This window comes from Eptesicus fuscus, chromosome 6 (assembly GCF_027574615.1).
Source record: "Eptesicus fuscus isolate TK198812 chromosome 6, DD_ASM_mEF_20220401, whole genome shotgun sequence".
Taxonomy (NCBI): domain Eukaryota; kingdom Metazoa; phylum Chordata; class Mammalia; order Chiroptera; family Vespertilionidae; genus Eptesicus; species Eptesicus fuscus.
The window spans coordinates 5,496,375-5,510,417 of NC_072478.1; the positions used below are offsets into that span (position 1 = coordinate 5,496,375).

Below are 14,043 nucleotides of genomic sequence, written 5' to 3' on the forward strand. Positions count from 1 at the left end.
TCGGAAAGTTCCCAGGCTGCAGGCCCTGCTCCCGTCCAGCAGGACAGACAGACTGGGCCCCGTGCGGGGCCAACGAGTGACCCGCCGCCGGCCGCGTGCGGGAGGGCGGGAGCGCGGGCCTGGCACGCAGGCGCGGGGGCGGGGCGGGGCGGGGCTGCCAGACCCGCGCGCTGCCGCTGGGCCGGCGGGCGGGGTGGCGGCGGGCGCGCGCGCGCGGCGGCGGGGAGCGCTGTCTCGTGCTCCACGGACTCGCCTTCGGGTGCATCCCCTCCCGCGTCCTTGACAGGTGCCCCCGCCCCGCGGGCCCGGCCCCAGGGGATGGCAGGGGCCCGCCCGCACGGCCCCGGAGCGGCCCCGAGGGGACGACCGCGCGCCACCTGACCCGCCGTCCTCCTCGAGGGCCCGTGGGCGCGTCCCCGCGGGCGGCCGCGGCGTGGGGGAGGGGCGGGAGCGGCGCCGCGGCGCCGGGAAGGCCGTCCTGGGCTCGGCCGCGCGCCGGCAGCGCCCGCCCCGCCTCTCGGCGCCGGCCGGGGAGCCAGGTCCGCGAGCGGCGGCGGCGGCGGCGGCCGGAGCGACGATGAGCGGCGCGGCGCGGGCGGGCCCGGCCCGGCTCGCCGCGCTCGCGCTGCTGGCCTGCAGCCTGTGGCCGGCGCGGGCGGACAACGCGAGCCAGGAGTACTACACGGCGCTCATCAACGTGACCGTGCAGGAGCCGGGCCGCGGCGCCCCGCTCACGTTCCGCATCGACCGCGGGCGCTACGGGCTCGACTCGCCCAAGGCCGAGGTCCGCGGCCAGGTGCTGGCGCCGCTGCCCATCCACGGAGGTGAGCGCCGGGCCGGGGGCGCAGCCGGGCGCGGGGTGGGCGGGGGCCCCCGGCCGGCGGCCCCGGGCGAGGTCTCGGGCGCGCGCAGCCCGGCCTGGTCGCGCCTGGGAAGGAGGCTCGGATCTGAGCGGCTGGGGTCTGGTCCCTCCGAAGCCCGGGGAGCCCTCCCGCGGGGCGTGCGGGAGGCTCGTTCGCCGGCGGGCACCCGGCCGCGAGTCCGCAGGGACGGCGCAGACAAAGGAGGCGGCGGCGGAGCGCAAAACTCTGCCCCGGGGGGAGGGCTTCACCTGGCGGATCCGGACCGAACGCTGCAGTGCCTCTCCGGAGGGGCCCGCGCCGCCCGTGCAAACGTGCGGGTTTTGTGTAGCGGCAGTGGAGGCGGAGGGAATGGAAGAGGAGAGGGGACACCTTCCCTGTTGCTTTTGGCTCTGTTCTGCCCGGGGGGGTTACTTTCATTTGACGCCTGACAATCTCAGCTGGAGAGGCTCTGAGAGCCCAGGTTCCCGGGGCGGGGGCTGCCAGAGGGGGAGTAGATGACGTTTTCCAGAATGGTCTTGGGAGCCATTTAGCCCATCCTCTCCTCAGCGCAAACAGGGGCTCTGTTTAATCATTTGGTGTAAAACACGTGTCTGTAGAAATCACTGGTCACGTCTCACAGGAAACCTTTTCCCCTCTAGGCAGTATGATTCTTGTTGTTTGGCCCTCTCCAAACTTTTTGGAAAATGTCTGCTCCCTCTCCACCCCCCTCTCACTCTGAGCATGAGGAGTGGGGGTTTGGTGTGTGTTTTAAAGCTGCTCTTCGTGTTGAGGTGACCTACCCTGGACAGCCTGTGTAAAGTAACGGTGCGTGCTTTATGCTCTCACATGAAAACACGCCCGGGCTGAGGTCTCGGTTTGTGTGCCCAAGTGCCAAGTAGTTTTCTCCTCTGAGGCAGTTGGCGGAGGAAAAGAGCATCCCCTCAGGGCTTCATGGCAGTCTGTCCCCAGTCTAGACCGGCCTTTTAAATGTCCACCTTCCTACCAATGACCAGGTGCTTAGGGTGCATTTCCCATCTCCACTTGGTTCAGACCGGCCCCAGTTGGCCCATGGAAACAGCCTGGTCTTTGATTCATTCTGTCAATATTTGCGTGCCTTGTCTGTGCCAGTCACTGTGGTTGGGACACACAGTATTGCCACACTGTGGCACCAACAATGGTCGCCTATTTTCTGATGTGGAGGAGGACGGTGAGAGTCACGGGGACGGTAGGAAGAGGAAGCGAGGCTAGCTAGCTAGCTGTTCTGGAGCAAGAGCGGGCCCTGTGCAGTGTTTTGAAACCTGTGGTTTGTCTTCGGGGTTTGGTTCCCCTAGGCCCCCAAGTCTGTGACCATCACTCCCAAGTGCTAACCTACTTGTTGCTTGCCTGTCACCCCGAACAAAAGCCCCATCTCGGAGAACGCTTGTTTAAAGTGTTTGGATCGAAGGGTGCTGATGTGTGGATGAAGGTTATTCCCCTGTCGCTGGGGAGGCGGCTGTGCGGGATTAAACGTTGTGTCATGCTGTAGGCAGATTGTGTGACACTAGGAAAGTAATTTGGCCCCTTCACCTCAGTTTCATCTGCAAAATGGAATGATGAAATACCTACCTCCTAAGGTTGGTGAGAGGCTTAAATGGTCCCTGCGTTTTTAAGAGGGATCTTGTTTAACCTAAATGAACCTCTGAATTGCTGGGGTTTCAGCCACTGCATCAAAGTGAATACATTGGAGCAGTGTGTGAAGACTGAGTGTGGGATTAGTTCGCCTGAGTGTCTCTGTTCTTCCTCTCCTCCTTTCGCCAGGGGCTTACTTTGAAATTTTTGTTGTTGTTCATCCACAATGAGGATATTTATTCCATTGATCTTTAGAGAGAGTGAAAGGGGAGAAGAGAGAAGAGAGAGAAACATCGATGAGAGAGATACATTGATTAGTTGCCTCCCAATGCACCCCCACCGGGGCTAGGGATCCAGCCTGCAACCGAGGTATGTGCCCTTGACCCGAATCAAACCCAGGACCCTTCAATCTGAGGGCCGATGCTCTAACCACCGAGCAAACTGGCTAGGGCAGTGGTCGGCAAACTCATTAGTCAACAGAGCCAAATATCAACAGTACAACGATTGAAATTTCCTTTGAGAGCCAAATTTTTTAAACTTCAACTTCTTCTAACGCCACTTCTTCAAAATAGGCTCGCCCAGGCCATGGTATTTTGTGGAAGAGCCACACTCAAGGGGCCAAAGAGCCGCATGTGGCTCACGAGCCACAGTTTGCCGACCACGGGGCTAGGGTACTAGGGGCACATGAGTTTACTCCAGGTTTTCTCATGGTGTTGGTGGGATCCTACAGGTAGCTTGTGCTAAGGGATCTACACACATAAGTTCTCTCAGTCCAGCTAATTCAAATTGAAATCCTCCTGCATTGAAATCCTTCGTGCCATACACCATTTATAAGATATTGGGGATGAGGAAGGGGCAAAAGCCATGAACAAAACAGATAAATATCTCTTCCCTTCCTGAAGTTCCCATTCTAGTTGCGGTCTCTGTAAGTCAATTTACCGGTAAATTGTTTCTAAACCTATGAGTTGACATGAAATCCAAGACACTTTGCTGTATTTACAGCAGGAACTTAGGAATGTATTTTAAAAACAAGAATGGTGGTGTAAATCTGTTAAAATGTTCCATGTTTAGAAAATGACATGTCTATTGCAATTTTTGAAAATGGCTTAAAATTGGAATGTTTGGGTATTTCACATTATGATTTTTTGATTTAGTGAGTTTCACATTTTTATGTTTTTAGAAAAAATATTACATTCTTTATGACCTTCATACTTTTATAGTTTTGAAGAAAATTCTTAACATCTTCATTCAGGACAAAGGGATGTTCAAATTATAAAAATGAAAAGTTTGAGACAGTTCCTGGCAAAAATAAAACAGCTGTGCTCAATAGATGTGAAATTAATGAAAAGTCATTTTGAGGATAAATGGTAGAAATGAACATAAAGACAAAATAACTTTACAGTTTTCCTAAAGCTTAACATAATAATGACTCATTTTAAATCTCTGACTTGGTTTGTGAAATTAGAAACCTTTCTTGTTATTTTTCAGTACTACTAGTACAATCAATTAAACATGTATGAATCACTGAACAAGATTTGTTTGTCCTATACTTTTGAAGAGCGGATTGGCAATTTTTCCTTAGGTGCTGTGGTATTTAAAAAGTACATTTTGGAAAGTGTTAAAATTTATAAAATACATCATAAACACAAGTGTACTTTGAAAATATGTTTTTTTGTTCTTAGATAGAATGCATTTGTAAATGGAGATTCCTTTGTTTGGTACTAACAAATTGCATATTTTAACTGGTAAAGAATTCATTTTTAGAAATGGACATTTGAAGGAACATGTCTTGTTTTTATGTGATGATCACAGTTTCTTTTGCAAAGGGTGAGCTTAGAACTAGAACAATGGAAACTAGCTAGTGTATCTACTGGGGAGCAGACATTGTAAATGTGCTTTATGTATGCACACACTAACTTTTTGTTCGGGCCCTGAGTGCGCTTGGGAGAGGAGGGGGCCCTGTGTTGATGACGTCATTATGTGTGCAGATGTGCTGGTGGGGAAAATTTGGTGTCAGCCACTTTTTGCTTTGCATAGAAATTTTCAGGATTGGATCTTGCAGTCCAGTTTCAGGCGGTTCTGAATGATGGTTGTTCTGTGGTTTAGGGTTGTGGGAGGAGGCGAGTACTGCGTTTACCTACGCTGTCCCTAAAAAAATCTTTTAAAACAGACCTGCTGGAATATAACTATTAAGGAGAGTAGTGTGTGTGTTTTTCAAACCAATCACATATGTGTATATATGTGTACACATACACACACACATATTGTGCAAGAATGAAAACATAAATGCAAAAACTTTAAGAATTTGCTTTGTGAGATTCTCTATGTGCAGTATAACAAGTATTTGTCTTTTCTAGATTTGGATTTTGGCAGTTGACAGTTATTTTCTCCTGTGCTTATAATCTCTCTGTAGCTGATGCTCAAAGAGGAGTTCAGTTCTGCATTAGGGGTATGAATGCATAGTCCTCAGAGCTGGTTCTTTTAAGGATAGCAGTCTTGACTTATGAAAAGGGAACTTAAGTTTTCAGGACGATCAACATTTGTTTGTTTCATCTTCCTTGGGGTATTTTATTTATTAGACAGCCATATTTCCCATAGATTTTAGTAGTAAGTATAGCTTTCTTTAGGGTTGAAGGCAATTTTGAATAAAAGGGAACCCTTCAAATGTGAAATGAAATAAATTAAAATACTTAATATGTACCTACTCTGTGCTTGTGTTAATGCAAGTCCTGTTCTGTGTGCAAAAGACATGGTATGTGATTCCTGCCTGAGAGAACTTCATCCTTTTGCTGAGAACATCAGCCCTGTGTGCATGGCACAGTGAGGACATGCCATTGCAGACGATGGTGTGGCTGTCTTCAACCCACAGGGGGATTTTGTTCTGAAGCAGGGTTCTGCAAACTACAGTCAGAGGGCCAGCCACCTGTTGTTTTAAATAGTTTATTGTGGGGAGTGACGTCAGAGGAATGGCATAGTGAGAGATAACCCCTTCGCCTCTCCCCCTGAAACTTTAACAAGTTAATCAACTATAGCTCAACAAAGGATTCCCTGCTCTCTATAGAGGCGCTCCTGAAGACCCACGCATTGAAGCATCTAAAGGTGGGCAAACGGGAGCACACAGGGAGGCGAGGAAAGTTCATACGGCCACATGCACAGCCCTGCAGCCGCAGGCTGGCGGTAGCAGGCGCTTCCTTCGGCTTGGTGGAACAGAGAGTCTCAGTGGGCATTCCAGCAGGGCAAACTGTGAAAACTGTAGCTGAGTCAGCCAGGACACCTGGGCAAGGACACAGTGCAGGGATTCTGCCGTGTTGTCCGTCTATAAGTGTTCCAAAAAATGGAGCCACAGAACCCTGCCATCCCTTGGACTCCCAAAGCTTGCTTCCTGTTGCCTTCGGTGTCGGGTTGAGGAGCACATTGTCTGTAAACTGAGAAGTTTTACAACAGAACCACTGTTTCCCTCCGTGACTGATCCTCAGGTGGAGCATGTGGGGGGAGGGGAACCAGTTGGAGGTCGGGGTCACCATTATAGTGAGGGCAAACAAACCCCACCCCCAAGCAACAAGCAGAATGGCTGTGCTGTACAGTCTGAGGGCAGCTGCTGAAGTCAGATGAGGGAGTTACAGAGGTAAAAATATTATGATTCAGTGCCACCTACTGGAAAATAATAGACCTCTTCAGAGAAAGCTGCTAGAGAAAGGCCAATAATACACGGGTGCCTAGACAGAGGAGACCAGCACATACCATGAATAACCATGGTAATAAGGTATCTCATTTAAAAAAAATGAAAAATCTCCAAAAGCAAACTGGGACACATGGAAATACATGATGTAAATGACATAGAGAATTCACAATTGCAGTTCTGAAAATAATGAGATGCGGGAAAATGCAGACAGGCAACCTAATGCATTCAGAAGACAAATTAACAAAATGAGTATTTTAAAGAGATTGAAACTTTAAAAAAGAACCAATAAGAAATCCTGGAAAGGAAGCATTCAGTTAAGGAGGTAAGGGGTGAACTACTGAGCATAGGGAACAAAGCTGACCAGATAGAGGAAAGAATTGGTGATAGTAAAGATAGGAATCTATAATGATGCAGAGGGAAGAAGAGAGAGACCTGAGCATTAAAAAATAATAATAATTAAAAAACAACAACAACTCTACAAGAACTATCTGACCACATCAGAAAAAGCAATATAAGACTAAAAAGCATACTGGAAGGAGAAGGGGAGAAGGAAACGGAGAGCCTCTTCAAACAAATAGTCGGTAAGAACTTCCCAAACATATGGAAAGAACTAGATCCTCAAATCCAAGAAGCAAACAGAACACCTAGTTACCTCAATTCAAAGAGGCCCTCTCCAAGGTACAATGTATTAAAACTGTCAAAAATCAATGATAAGAAAAAATTCTCAAAGCAGCCAGGGAAAAGAAGGAAGTGACCTGCAAAGGAAAACCCGTCAGATTATCATTGGACTTCTCAGCAGAATCTACAGGCCAGAAGCAACTGGAACCAAATACTCAAAACAACTGAAAGAGAGAAATTACCAGATAAGAACAATATATCCAGCAAAATTATCCTTTAGATATGAAGAAATAAAGACTTCCCCAGACATACAGAAGCTGAGGGAATTTATCATCAGAAAACCTCCATTGCAAGAAATACTCAGGGGGTTATTCTACCTGAAACAAAGAGCATAAGGTCACAACACTACATGTAAGATCACCAAAAAACTTAATGCATAAACGGGTAATTTGTGATAATAAAAACGTAAAAGGGGAGGGAGGTAAAGGTCTGAACTGGCAAAGGAAGATGGAGATCAGATGCACTCAAAAGAAAAAAACCTGTAGATATGCAACTTCCTTTTTCATAAACCTAATGGTAACCACACACAAAAACACCAAAAGTGAGATACACCACTTAAAATGAGAGGAATCAGAGGAAAGAAGTATGGAATACAGCCAAACAAAAACAACAGGCAGAAACACAAAGGAAAAGAACCAGTGGAGGCACAGAGCTGCCAGAAAATAAAGGATAAATGACTACAGGAAATCCTCCTACATCAATAAGTACCCCAAATGTAAATGGACTGAATTCGCCAATAAAGAGGCACAGAGGAGCAGATTGAATCAAAAAACAACACCCAACCATATGCTGCCTTCAAGAAACACATCTAAGCTGCAAAGACAAAGGTAGTTTCAACATGAAAGGGAGGGAAATTATTCTCCAAGCAACTAATATCCACAGAAAAGCAAGTGTAGCCATACTTATATTTGACAAAATAGATTTCAAGATAATAAAGGTAACGAGACAAAGATGGCCATTATATAGTGATAAAAGGGACACTACATCAAGAAAACAATACTTCTTAATCTATATGCACCCAATCAAGGGAGCACCAAAATATATAAAGCAACTACTCACAGAATTAAAGGGAAAAATCAATCAAAGCAGTCATAGTTGGGATCCTTAATACTCCATTGACAGCTCTAGATGGATCACCCAAACAGAAAATCAATAAAAAAATATCGTCCTTAAATGACACACTAGACCAGTGGTCAGCAAACTCATTAGTCAACAGAACCAAATATCAACAGTACAACGATTGAAATTTCTTTTGAGAGCCGAAAACCAACTTCTGCGCATGGGCCACGAAGTTTCAATCACATTGTACGTGCGTGCCCGCACGTGGTATTTTGTGGAAGAACCACACTCAAGGGGCCAAAGAGCCACATGTGGCTCAAGAGCCACAGTTTGCCGACTACTGCACTAGACCAAATGGACATAATTGACATTTACATTAGATTATACATTCTTCTCCAGTGCACATGGAACATTCTCAAGGATAGACCATAGTTTGGGTCACAAAAGTAGCCTCAACAAACTCAAGAAGATTGAAATTATCCTGTGGATATTCTCTGCCACAATGCCTTGAAATTAGAAATCAACTGCAAAAAGGAAGTAAAGAAACCAGCAAATACATGGAGATTAAACAACATACTGCTAAAAATATGACTGGGTCAAAGAAGAAATAAAAGGTGAGTTCAAAAGATATATAGACACGCTGGCCAGTGTTGTTTAGTGGTTAGAGAGTAGTCCCACTCTCCAAAGGGTCATGGGTTTGATTCCCAGTCAAGGGCACATACCTGGATTGCAGATTTGATCCCTGGCCATGGTCAGAGCACGTGTGGGAGGAAACCAATATCTCCCCCCTCAACCCTCCGCCCCGTCTCACCCTCCCTCTCACCCTCTCCTCCCTTTCTCTCCCTCTCCTTCCTTCCCTCCCTCTCACTCTCCTTCCCTCCCTCCCTTGCACACTCTCTCTAAATCAATGGAAACAATATCCTCGGGTGAAGATTAACCAAAATATAAATTTAAAAAAAAATTTTTAAAGATACATAGAGACAAATGAGAATGACAATACAACATATCAAAACTTCTGGGATGCCGTGAAAGCAGTAGTAACAGGGAACTTTATATCATTACAGGCCTATCTCAAGAAACAGAAACCCCAGGTAAACAATCTAACATCACTTCTTAAAGTACTAGAAAAAGAAGAATGAAAGCAACCCAAACTCAGCAGAAGAAAGGAAATAATAAAAATTAGAGCAGAATGTAATGAAATAGAGGACAAAAAGACTATACAAAAATCAATACAACAAAGAGCTGGTTCCTTTTAAAAAAATTTATTGTTGAAAGTATTACATATGCCTCCCCCTTTTTTCCCCATTAACCCCCTGCATGCTGTACTGCCCTGGTTCCTTTATTAAAAATACGGTGTGTGCCGAAACCGGTTTGGCTCAGTGGATAGAGCGTCGGTCTGCGGACTGAAAGGTCCCAGGTTCGATTCCGGTCAAGGGCATGTACATTGGCTGTGGGCACATCCCTGGTAGGGGGTGTGCAGGAGGCAGCTGGTCGATGATTCTCTCTCATCAATGTTTCTAGCTCTCTATCCCTCTCCCTTCCTCTCTGTAAAAAATCAATAAAATATATTTAAAAAAAAAAAAACGGTGTGTGTTTTTATTTTAGAGGAAGGGTAAGTGTGAGAGGGAAACATCAATCAGCTGCCTCCTGCACACCCTCTATTGGGGATGGAGTCCACACCTGGGCATGTGCCCTGACCGGGAATGGAACTGGCAACTTCTTGGTGCATGGGACAACACTCAACCAACTGAGCAACACTGGCCGGGGCAAGAGCTGGTTCTTTGAAAAGATTAATAAAATTGGCAAATCCCTGGCTAGACTCACTAAGGAAAAAAGAGAAAAGACCCATATAAACAAAATCAGACATGGAAGAGAAGTCACCACAGACATCACAGATATACAAAGGATCATACTATGAAATACTATGAAAGAATATATGCCACCAAATTCAACAACCTAGAAGAAGTGAATAAGTTCCTAGAAATATATAACCTGCCCAGACTGAATCATGAAGAACTGGAAAATCTAAATAGACTGATCAGGAGTGAGGAAATTGAAGCAACCATCAAAACCTCCCAAAAAATAGAAGTCCAGGACCAGATGGCTTCACCAGTGAATTGTACCAAACATTCAAAGATTAAAAACCTGTCCTTCTCAAACTCTTCCAAAAAAAATTGAAGAGGAGGCAATACTTCCTAATACATTTTATGAGGCCAACATAATCCTGATACCAAAACATGGCAAGGAAAACACACACACAAGAAAACTATAGACCAATATCTCTGATGAATACAGATGTAAAATTCCTAAACAAAATACTGGCATATCAAATACAATAATATATCAAAAAAATTATATGTCACAATCAAGTGGGGTTCATTCTAGGATCATAAGGATGGTTCAACATACACAAATCAATCAAATGTAATATACCACGTTAACAAAAGAAAGGATAAAAATCATGATCTTATCAATAGATGCAGGAAAAACATTTGATAAGATACAACCTCCATTTGTGATTAAAACACTCAATAAAGTAGGAATAGAAGGAAAGTCCATCAACATACTAAAGACCATATATGACAAACCCTTAGCCAATATACTCACTGGCGAAAAACTGAAAGCTTTTTCTCTAAAATCAGGAGCAAGACAAGGATGCCCACTCTCACCACTCTTACTTTATTTTTTTAATTCTTTAAAAAAAAATTTTTAATTCTTTATTATTGAAAGTATTACATATGTCCCCCTTCCCCCGTTGTCTCACCACTCTTTCTTAACATAGTTTTGGAAGTCCTAGCCAGAGCAATAAAGCAAGAGAAAGAAAGAAAGAAAAGGCATCCAAATCGCGAAGGAAGAAATAAAAGTTTCACTTTTTGCAGACGACATGATTCTGTACATAGAAAATCCTAAAACTCCACCAAAAAAAAACCTGTTCGAAACAAATACAATACAGTTGCAGGATACAAAATCAATGCACTAAAATCCACTGCCTTCCTGTATACCAGGTGTCCTCAAACTATGGCCAGTTTGCCGTTTTGTTTTTTTACTTCAAAATAAGATATGTGCAGTGTGCATAGGAATTTGTTCATAGTTTTTTTTAAACTATAGTCCGGCCCTCCAACGGTCTGAGGGACAGTGAACTGGCCCCCTGTTTAAAAAGTTTGAGGACCCCTGCTGTATACTAACAACAAAGCTTCAGAAAAAAAAATGGAAAACAACAACAACACAAACACAATTTCTTTTGCAATTGCAACCAAAAGAATAAAATGCCTAGGAATTAACTTAACAAAGGAGGTAAAAGACCTATATACTGAAAACTAAAAGCATTATTAAGAGAGATTGAAGAAGACACCACAAAATGGAAAAATATCCCATGTTCATGGATTGGAAGAATCAACATAATTAAAATGGCCATATTACCCAAAGCAATATATAGATTTAATGTAATCCTCATCAAAATCTCAATGTCTTTTTTAAAAAAGAAATAGAACAAAAAAATCATCAGATTTGTATGGAACCACAAAAGACTGAATAGCCAAAATAATCCTGAGGGGAAAAAAGAATGAAGCCGAAGGTATCACCCTACCTGACTTCAAATTATGCTACAGAGCTATGATAAAAGAACATGGTATTGGTAGAAAAACAGACAATACATATCAGTGGAACAGAATTGAGAGCCCAGCTATAAAACCACATGGATGTGGGCAGATAATTTTCGACAAAGGAGCCAGAAACACACAATGGGGTAAAGAAAGCCTCTTCAACAAAGGGAAGCCATATGCAAAAGAGTAAAACGAGATTGCAGTCGTCCCCGTGTACAAAAATCAATTCAAAATGGGTCAAACACCTAAAGAGAAGATCTGGGAAAAAAATTACATAGAAGAAAACAGGTACTAAACTTAGGGACCTTGGTTGTAAAGAATGTTTTAGGAACCTGACCCCAAAGCAAGGGAAGTAAAGGCAGAAATAAATGAATGGGACTACGTCCAACTAAAAATCTGCACGGCAAAGAAACCGACAACAAAACACAGAGGCAACCGACTGACTGGGAGATGATATTTGCAAACATTAGCTCTGACAAAGGTTTGAAATTCAAAATATATTTTTTTAAAAACTCATAAAACTCAACATCAAACAAATAACCCACTTAAAAAATGGCAGAGGACCTGAACAGACATCTCCCAATTAGACAAACAAATGGCCTTACTAGCAATTAGAGAATACAAATCAAAACTACAGTGAGATATCGCCTCACACCTGTTAGAATGGCTGTTACCAACAAGTAACGATACGTGCTGGAAAGGTTGCGGAGAGAAAGGAACCCTCATTCAAGGCTGGTGGGAATACAGACTGGTACATCACTGTGGAAAACAGTCTGGCGATTCCTCAAAAAATTAAGAATATGACCCAGCAGTCCCTCTCCTGGGTATCTACCTGAGAAACTCAACAACATGTATTCTCAAATGTTTTCTTTAAGAAAACATTTAATAAGCCCTGTTCTAAAGGTTCATTCATACCTTAGTGTTTCCCATTTAAAAGTATGTTATGGGTTTTTGGATGGGAATTTGATTACTTCCTAAACTAAATTGTCCCAAACTGTGAGGTCCTCCTGGAAGTTGGGGACAGTCTCTTCTTTGTTTCAACTAAGCACCTAGGACTGTGCCTGACACTAGCAAGCCACTGGAATGTATGATTTGATTTTTTTTTAAATTTGAATGTAATCCTGTGGTGCTTGGTCTGTACTGGAGCTGATGGCAGGCAGTGTAGGAAGGTGGGGGAGGGGAGAATTGATGGACAGAGTATACTGTAGGGGCTCTGTTATTGTGTTAGACTGTAAGTGGCATGGAGACCAGAGAAATAACATATTTGGACTTGTAGTCTAGAAAAGTTTCATTGAAAATGTGGAATTTGGCGTCAAACTTGATGAGTTCTGCTTCCAGCCACAAAGGAGTAGCAGGCACCAGGTTTACCTGACTACCTTAAGGGGCTGGAAAACTTGACAAAGTCATGAAACGGCAATTTTAGAAATAGGTGAGCGAACTGCACCGGACAGTGAAGGGAAATAAACAAGAGCCCTGTACGGCCCTAGCCTACCACCTGGAGGCTTTCCAAGCTGCAGGGCAGGGGTGGGAGGTCCCAAAGGAATCTGGTGGTCTTCCTGAACTGATGGGAAGAGTCCAGATCGAGCTCTGGAGAACTACAGTGGTTCCTCACTGATCTGCTCGTTTTACGGAGGACTGTCAACATTTAGCAGGTGGCGTTCACACAAAACTGGGAGTAGTTCCTATTCCCACTAATCAGAGAAGAAAGACTTCCTAATGCATAGGGCATGGAGTGAGGCCAGATAGCCCTAGAGAAACGCCTGTCTGGACCCACCTATAGAAGAAGCACATCTTAAAAGGGTCAGACTGGTTTGGAGTAACTTAACTGGTTCAGAACAAAGCCCAACAATAATATTTAAAGGAATACAATAAAACCTGGCTCCCAAAAACATAAAATTCAAGTCGGACATCCAATCAAAATGTAAGAAACAGGGAAATATAACCCATAACTAGACAAAAACAATCAGTGGAAATAGGCCTAGAAACGGAACAAATGATGAAATTGCAGACAAGCATGTTAAAAGTATTATAAATATACTCAATTTACTCAAAGAGGCAAAAAACAACAATACATGAACATGATGAGAGAAATAAATGGATGTAAAAAAGACCCACATCAAACTTCGAGCAGTGAACTCAGTTGGAAAAGTGTCGGATTCACCGTATGTTGACAGCGTGGAGGGGAGAGAGTGTACCTGGAAGGTGGTATTTTCTGTTAGTCGCTCTTGGTTTATCCCAGGCAGTGACGGGTAAGCACGTGTTGGGTACATACTGTGTACCAAGAATGCTACCAAATACTGTACATGGGTTACCATTTAATCCTTGTACTAGTAACACGCTGGTGACTGCGGAGGTGGGGTGAATGCAGCAGGTGAACTTCATGGCATGCCACTGGATGACATTGTCCTTTCTATCCAGGTGTGCAGTAAGATCCCCACTCCTTCTCCTTTGCACACTGCAAATGAATTCTGCTCCCTGTTTTGTTTTGTTTTTGTTTTTTTCCCTTTGCAGAAGCTTCATGTTTTCCCAACATCGGAGTTCTTCCCCAACTCCAGTGACGTGCTGTGGAATG

At 44.4% G+C, this 14,043-nt stretch overlaps 1 protein-coding gene across 3 annotated transcripts in view; it reads left to right on the top strand.

Annotated features, from left to right (window-relative positions):
• Window positions 1-290: 290 nt before the first annotated feature.
• RNF130 (ring finger protein 130) overlaps window positions 291-14,043 on the top strand; it is a 120,670-nt gene continuing 106,917 nt past the window's right edge. For 2 of the 3 annotated variants that reach the window (XM_054717108.1, XM_054717106.1), the window contains exon 1: window positions 516-824. In XM_054717108.1, coding sequence (XP_054573083.1) covers window positions 578-824 — 247 coding nt within the window. In that variant the 5' untranslated portion in view covers window positions 516-577. Of the gene's footprint in view, window positions 825-14,043 lie in introns of all 3 variants that reach the window. The other variant, XM_054717107.1, reaches the window with a different exon arrangement.